This window comes from Leptinotarsa decemlineata, unplaced genomic scaffold (genome assembly GCF_025532065.1).
Source record: "Leptinotarsa decemlineata unplaced genomic scaffold, Ldec_3_MD MMD2_P_RNA_scaffold_6, whole genome shotgun sequence".
Lineage (NCBI taxonomy): Eukaryota > Metazoa > Arthropoda > Insecta > Coleoptera > Chrysomelidae > Leptinotarsa > Leptinotarsa decemlineata.
The window spans coordinates 5,574-14,395 of record NW_027412533.1 but is presented as its reverse complement, the minus strand read 5'-3'; the positions used below and the strand labels follow the sequence as shown (position 1 = coordinate 14,395).

Genomic DNA, 8,822 nt, shown 5'->3' with positions numbered 1-8,822 from the left:
AATTGTTCAATTTTCACTGATAATTTCGTTGCCATTCAATTGGGTAGAGTGAAGGTTCATTACGATAAACCATTATATTTGGGATTTTCCATATTAGAATTATCTAAAACAGTCATGTATGACTTTTTCTATGGATGCATCAAACAACACTTTGATGAAAATGTCTCTTTACTTTACACAGATACCGACTCGCTCATTCTTAAAGTAAACACAGAAAATTTTTATGAATTCATAAAAACTAACATAAGTAGATTTGATACATCCAATTACAGTATAGTTAACCAATTCAATATTCCAGTAACAAGTTCAGTCTTGGTAACTTCAAAGATGAATTTCCAAATGATCCAATCATGAGTTTTTATGGTACAGGTGCTAAAGCATATTATGTGAAATCTGTTGATGGTGAATTTAAGAAAGCCAAAGGGGTTAAACGATCTGTAATAAAGAATGAATTGACATGCGAAGATTATCAAAAAATCGTCGAACAAGGTGGTATGATATTCAGAAAGATGAATTCATTTAGAAGCGTGTTACATGATATGTATACTGAATTAAAAAATAAAGTTGCATTATCATATCACGATGATAAACGATTTATCATTCCGAATACTACCCACACTCTTCCTTGGGGTCATAATGATATTGAATTTTATGAAAACGATCCAAATGAGAACATTCGTTGGATAAGTAATATTATTCAACAATCACAATCTCAGGAGACTCCATTGGATCAATTGATTAATTTATTATCTGCCGAGATCAATGATTGAAATATCATTCAATATCTTCAAAACCGGAAAATTCAATATTGATATTTATGTAGCCATTTATAATTAATAATATATGATAGAAGTAATGTGATATTAATGTATTATGTATGTATGTATATGTATTACTGTAATGAATATAAAATGATTAAAATTTTATTTGTATTATTTCTATTTCCCTAATCAATTACTGCAATATATAGTATAATGTAAATGACAGAAATATCAGTTTGAAGAGAATCATCGTAGAGTGCACAATGTCTAAAACAATCGATAAGTTTGGTAGAAAAAGAAAATGGGGTGGTAATGTCATTCGAGGTCCTCCTGGGAATGGTTTTAAATTAACAAAAGATGGTCATTATGACATGCAAAGGAAAATATTGAAAAATACAAGTGAACCAATTGACAAGAGTGATTGTGTAACTGTATCATATCTTGAGGGGGAAATTAATGGAGCAAAGGAAGTTATACTTCTAGCCCTACAAGCTGCAATACAATCCACAATAGGCAATATTGCTCGGGACGCCCGGCAAGCATTTAACGATAAAATTGCAGAGGCTCGGATAACTTTCACTCGTAAATTTGACAAACTTACAAGTGATGTAGACATAAAAATGTCTGACATAACAGCGTCTACAAATAAAAAATTTGATGCTATGTCAAACATAACAGGGACTACAATGAAAAAGTATGATGTACTGGAACAGAGAGTTGAAGTATTGGAGAAAAACCATAAAGAAGTTTTGGAGAGAAACTATAAAGTCAGGCCATCATCATCAGGTGGACTGGGATATCCAGGACTGAACATTAATCCAAATCATAGAATAATACAACCAAAACCAAAACCAACTGATGATGTATTAATGGAACCAACATGGTGAATGTATTCCCTCGTTAGGTTAGGTTAATAGCTACGTTAGGTTAGCTGCATACTTACGTTAGGTTAGGTGTTAGGTTAGTATTCCCTCGTTAGGTTAGGTTAATAGTTACTGTAGGTTAGGTTAGGTTAGGTTAGGTTAGGTTAGGTGTTCGGTTGCATAGCGGTAGGTTAGCGTACTAGGTTAGGTTACGTTAATACATACGATAGGTTAGGTGTTCGGTTGCATAGCGGTAGGTTAGCGTACTAGGTTAGGTTACGTTAATACGTTAATACGTTAGGTTAGGTGTTCGGTTGCATATTATGTTACGAACGCGCGCGCGAAGAGGGCGTAGATGTCTCTCCAGATGTCCCGCCTACCTGGGGCCGGAGGCCCCACCCACCTGGGCGGAGCCCAGGCAGTGGGCGGGGCCCGTTAGGGCCACGCCCCCCCCCCCCCCCCCCCCCCCGTCGCCACCAACTTTTCGGATACCCCGCCCCTTTCCGAAGCCCCGCCCCCTTTCCGAAGCCCCGCCCCTCCCCTCCCCGAAGCCCCGCCCCCCCGACTCCCAACATTTGCGCATGTACACCCCTACCCTCATCGCGCATGTGCGCTCCCACCATTTTCCCACCGCTCACGCATCGAAGTCGATACCCTCCGGAGAGCACTCCACAACATTCAGTTCGAGAAGTCATCTCATCGAGAGCAGTCCACTCCACAACAAGGCAGTACGTTCCAACGACCAACTTGATATTTGAGTAAGTAAATTAGGAATGTTATTTTTTATATCAACTAACTTTGTATTATTTCTTCTTTTTCAGAATGGCAACCAATACACAGGAGGTGAATAATGCTGTGGCGTCTATTCTGCCGGTGTCCGCTGACCAGGAGGAGGCAGCATCTTCGAGAGCGGTGACGGTTGACCAGCCAACCACTTCGCGTTCGCGAGTTAGGTGCAGATCTTCTAGCCCTGACTTATTCGAGGAGGAGGAGGAAGTCAGGGCTGTGAAGAAGGTTTGCCAACGACCTGCAGCAAAGGTTGGTCCTATTTCAAAGTACCGAGCTACTTGCAATAGGACTAATCCTTATGCAGGTAGTTTTTCGACCTCTCGTAAGAGGGCCTCCACACCAGCAGCAGCACCAGCAGCAGTGGAAATTCCGAGGAGTCCTTCTCCGGAGTTGGTGATATTGTCGCCGTTGGTGACGCGACTACCACCGCTGCCAGCGACACCGGCGGATCCTGAGGTGTTGGTGCCACAGCCTATCGGAGAGGTTAGTGAAAAGATGAGTGTTTTTCTGCAGAGATGCAAGAAAGCAGAACGAGCTGCCCGATCTAGCGAGGCCGAGTTGGTTACCATGAAGCGACAAATGGCTGAAATGGATAACCGACGGAGGGAACTCCAAAAGGAAATGGCCGAAATAGATCGGAATTATGCATCTCTGCAGGAAAGGTGTAAAGCAAAGACCTCTTCGATAGAGCTGTACAAAAAAGTAGTGACAGTTATGGACACTCTTTTTGTAGATGAAGTGTAAATATAAGATTAGTTTTAGGTTAGTTAGGAGTATTTAATTATGGTAGTTTTAAGTTTATATTTGTTAAGTTTATATTGAATAAAGGAAAAGGAAGTGAAATAAAGGGTGTACACTGTTTTTTGGTTTGGTACACATTGAACAATGCGATGGTTGGAGCATTTTTCTTCACTTCCTCTTATTATCATTATTATTTTTTTATTTCAATTCCAAGTTCTTCTAGACAAATACCTCACATCAATTTTTGTGTTCTCTAATCACTTGTAAATAATTTCATGTGAAGAAAATTTAAAAAATAAAAAAATAGACATGTTTCATAGTGAAATCGACAAGTATATTTCATTTGTATTTTATCCATTCAAGTATCTCTTTCATTGAATATGTCTTATGTCACTTTGCAATTTACCCCTACTCATTGAATATGTCTTATGTCACACTACAATTTACCCCTACTCAATGTTCCACTCCTCTCCCACTCCCTCTCGAAAGTATAAAAGTAGAAATCATCTGATGAAACATTCAGTTGATCAGCTAGCATCGAGATGGAACCCGATTCAACCTCCGAACCCTATAGCTGCCCGGATCAGGGGTACAACTTCAATTACTGGGATAACAGCCAGGTACAGGTTGTCTCTTCCACCACGGAACCCCACAGTCCGCCATACGAATACCGGATCACGACATCAGGATGCAAGTTCAGCATGTCACTGGCAGTGACGAAGGACACTTGGATGACTCGGAATATCCAGATCCTGACGGATGGTGGGACCCTGCTTATGATGACATTGTCCCAATGAGTAGCGACGACGACGATGATGACGACGACGACTCTGGTGATGATGCTGATGACGAGCTTGACGTTAGACGTCCTCCACCATCCCCTATCCTCATCGAGGATAGTCCTCCGCCATCCCCAATCCTAATCGATGATGATGTCCTCAATTCCGATGATGACATATAATCATCTACTCGTCCATCATTTCCTTTCCTTTCCTTCCACGGAGTACACACTTTTTGGTTGGTGTACACGAGGCACTGCGAGGCTGGGGCAGTGTCTTCCTCCCTTCCTCTCCCTCTTATTAGTTTTTTTTCCATAATAATCACTAGAATTTCTCCTAATAATCGCTCAGAGTTTCATTCTTGATGTTTTCGAATCTCAAACACTGTTCTACATTTCACCCCCTCCATTTCATTTCTTCCAATATAAATATAGCAACAATCCCAGTTCTATATCATTCTTCCACAATGTCGAGTACAGGACCCATCCAAGTACATGAAATAGATTCAACGTCTGATCATTTGAGTACAACCTTCGCTCAATTTCTGCAGCGAATCTATGATCTTCCTGATGATTTCGCAGAACGAGTGGAACAAGGTATTCAGGACGACATAGATGCTGTTGACGATAATAATGCGGATGATGTGATTAGTATATCATCTGATTCAGCTGATTATGACGACGACGACATCATGAGTATATCATCTGATTCAGATGACTACTATGAGGATGATATCATTAGTATATCATCTGATTCAGATGACGATACCATAATTATTGTTTCTGATGATGAGGAGCGTTAGTCCATATCATTGCATGGATTAATAAAAAAATAACAGCCCTTTTCAGGGCTACAATTAAAGACTGAAACAATAAAAAAAATAGCTCTTTTCAGAGCTACCATTATACTTTCAAACAGAAACAGATTCATACCATTGTTAACATTATGTTAACATTATAATCTCAAACGAAATATATGTATGTGAAAGTATTCATCATTATATGCATATGAATGATTGACAAATGCCAACTTCAACTTTCATTTAAAGTAGTACTCATCATATGCATAGATATTCAATGACTATCAAATTCCAAATTTCGACTTTTCAGTCAAAGTAGTAATTTATTTGTCATATAATGTATAGATATTCAAAGACTAACAAATTTCCAACTTAGACTTTTATTAATCAAAGTATTCATTTGTCACATAATCTATGAATACTAATACAACTAACTACTGTTTGTGTGAATAATGTAGCCCTGAAAAGGGCTGTTGTTTTTTTTTTGACCAGTAGGTCCACGGTTATTGTGCCACAGGTTGGACATTATTACATATAATACATGTAGATACTCGGGTGAAGTTTGTTAGTGGCCTCTCGCAAGCTTCACACCAATTCTGTCCCATTTCCATAATTGAGACAGTGTTGTGGGTGTTGACATGGGCATACCACCCTCCATTATTGTTTCTATGCGAATAAAACCGAAAGCAGCACCAACATAGTTTTTTGTTCTCTCCATCTATTGTGCTGATCAATACGTATGCATCCAATGCACAATACAAATCCAAGGGATCTTCCAGTGTCTCACTGACATTGAGTGTTCGCATACCGATCCTCATAGCACCATCACCTTCAGTTGTGTCAGCTTCTATCCCTTCATCATCTCCTTCTTCATCCATGACCCTCTCAAACTCCATCACGTCATCATCTTCGTCGCTTTGGTTGGCCTCGTTTTCAACTTCGTCTATCTCATCTTCATCGACTCCAACATCTTCTGCTTCAACTATTACTTCCTCTAGCGGAACATTGACATCCTCATCATCTGATTCGTCTATCCAATTGTTTTCATCAACAGCAGCTATTCTATTTAATGCAGCATTTATTTTTGCAGAATTCATCTTGTTGTTGTTTGCTCACAGTTGTAGAGAGTGAATGAATGAACTCTAGGTTTGCAAGTCAACTTATATAGGAGGTGATGCGACTCCCACTTGACTCGTTTAGAGTGGAATAGTAGGAGAAGTTATCCCACTATACTTCCACATGATGTTGATTTGTATAAATAGAGATCGTAGGTATAGGAGAGAGCATTCAGAGTTTCTGTAAGTCATCTCTTTATATTTCTAATCGAATTAGTAAAATGCCGTTTCCAAAAGAGTGGAATGAAAAACCAAAAGTGTGTGTCTACCCAATGATGATTGCAGGGGCTATTGTGTGCTACTTTTGTCAAATAAGTAGACCTAAGGATTCAATCAATCCATGTACTGGTATGTGTAGTGATTGCGTGTTGCGGATTCAACTATCGCCTCCTTCTCATCCACCGAAGCGAACAAAATCGGATTATCGTCAACAACAGTTACAGTGTCTGAAGTGTTCCGAACCTATAATATTTAACAATATAGGTATCTGTAGAAATATTTGTGGTATCTGTGCTGCCGTTCCAACTCCACTGCAACGTTGTTTGCGTTGTGATACATATTCCATGAATTGTTGGAATCATGTATGCAATGCATGTAGAAGTACTTGGGATCTGTGTGAGAAGGTTGGTCAACTCTACCCCAATAGGAGAATCCATTTTTTTCAATGTTGGTGTTTGACGCACGAGCAACAACTATTGAGGAATAGAGTCAAAGAACGTTCCACATCCACAGAGACATATTAACATTTTTCATTTTTTATTATCGTTATTGTCCTCTATTATTAATAAATATATATATATTTTGAATTTATTTGTATTATTTTCTAACATTTAAAAATACATGCATGCAACACAAAGTTTTCCTCTTAAATGACAAAGATTGTTACATGCGTGAATAGTTTAGTGAGAGAGCGCATGTGCCAGTTGATGAAAGAGCGCATGCGCTAGTTTATTTTCTTCTATAAATGGTGAGGTCTCAGTAACATCATCACCTTTCCTATCCACATTCTATTGCTATCACATATCATTCCTCAGACCTTAATAATCATGAGCTCTATGCCGCTATTGATTGCTGAAGATGGTTCACCACTTGTTGATATCGATCAGACTGATTTTGAAAATATTCCAGTATTACATTTATCGAGTCAAGATTCGATAAATGATTTTGATATTAACGACTTCGTTAACTTTGCAGATGTGCCAGAACCAAATGAGCAAATTATTATTGAAAATCCGATCGTTTCGCAATTATCATCACTCAAACACTCTTCATCTACCCTTCCTCTTGGTGTTGATAAGAAATCTAGAACAATCAAGAGGAAGGTTACTAAGGCATCTTCATCGATTGTCACTGACTTTAAAGAAAAGAAAGAATCCAAAAGTGTTGTGCGACAGAAAAAACCCGCAACGAAAAGTGACAGATCGAAGAGGAAGCCAAAAGGTACTCCTAAAGAAATGAAGAGTGATTTGAAAGCTGAACCGCTATCTTCTTTCAGCCCCCTCCATCGGTTTGGGGAAATGAAAAGGAAAGCAAAATGCCGTCTTGTAAAGGCACAGATGACTATTGCTGAACTTGAAAAGAGTGAGCGAGCTATTAATGCTAATAATGAAACTCTTGAAGCATTAGATGCCAAGATTGCATTAGCGAAGGTTGAATTGGCTAGAATGTCTAAAGATGCTGATGAACTCCGTTCAAAAATTGGTAAAGATAAGCAATTCCATCAACGTTCGAGAATGCAAGCTCAGGCTGAGCTTGAGGAGTCGACTAAGCTTTATGAGACAGCATTATCAGTGAGAGATAATTGGCAAAAAGAGTTGGATACTGCATTTCAAAGTGACGGCGATTAGTTTTGGGAATGATAATGTGTTTTCAATATCGTGAGTTGAAAAATATAAGCGGGAATGGAGTATACAATTAATTTGGTTTGGTATACACAGAACATTGCGAATGGCTGGGGCAATGTTTACCGCTGCAATATTTTTCAGTTCACATACTTATAATTGAAATGAAAACAATAATGAACTTTAATATTACTTTATTCATAAAAGTCACTATTATATACATTTAAACCATATTTGATTCATCAATCCAAGAATTTTGTTCGCTAGGAAGGCCTAACCACTTTACATATACTTTATTTTTTCTTCTCTTCAACACCTTCTCAATCAGATATACGTCAGGATTCTCGGTTCGTAATAACTCTTCTTCGTAAAAACATCCTCTAATCGGCTGTTCATTCATATCTTCAAGATTATAAGTCGTTGGGATGGTTTTATTAATTTTAACAATCTTGAATAGCTCCGTGGTAAAATTCGCAGTGTAAGACTTTTCAAAAATATGTTTGTATTTACTTATACGTACAATATCATTTAATTGGAATTTGGGTTTACTTTGTCTTCCTCCAATTCCATTGATACCCTTGAATTTTAATTTTGTTGTTGAATCAACATTGATGGGTGCCATACCTATTGTACGATGAACTTTATTATTATATCTACTAGTTATAATTGGAAGAATATCAAGCCATTTGTGGTGACCTCTCATCGAAAATTCCTTGTAGAGCCATGCCTTTATTGTACGAATCACTCTTTCTGCTATAGCTGCCTTCTTTGTGCTAAATGTTGAATAATGATTGATATTATATTCTCGCATGAGAGATGAGAAGCTTTTATTGAAAAATTCTTTCCCTTGATCGCTTTGTATGTGTTTGGGGGAGTATTTGGCTTCTTTCAGTACATGTTTCATTGCATTAGTTACTGTACTACCTGTTTTATCTTTAACTGCTACAGTCCACAGATATTTGGAGTAACAATCTATCACTACAAGTATATATCGGTATCCTTCATTACTTTTTGCATAAGGTTGCAGTTCAGCTAAATCTATTTGCCATAGATCTGCAAAACCTTTGATGGTGGTTATTCTTCTACGAAAATTACGTCTTGCAGGTTTATGTAATTCATTAACAACTTGTCGTT

General features: G+C 38.2%; 1 protein-coding gene across 1 annotated transcript; it reads left to right on the top strand.

Moving 5' to 3' along the window:
• The first annotated feature begins 968 nt into the window (after positions 1-968).
• On the top strand, positions 969-3,259 carry LOC141480051 (uncharacterized). The gene is made up of 2 exons (XM_074169739.1): positions 969-2,382; positions 2,446-3,259. The coding sequence occupies exons 1-2, from the start codon at positions 2,231-2,233 to the stop codon at positions 3,155-3,157; spliced, it is 864 nt and encodes a 287-aa protein (XP_074025840.1). The 5' UTR covers positions 969-2,230; the 3' UTR covers positions 3,158-3,259.
• The last annotated feature ends 5,563 nt before the right edge of the window (positions 3,260-8,822 follow it).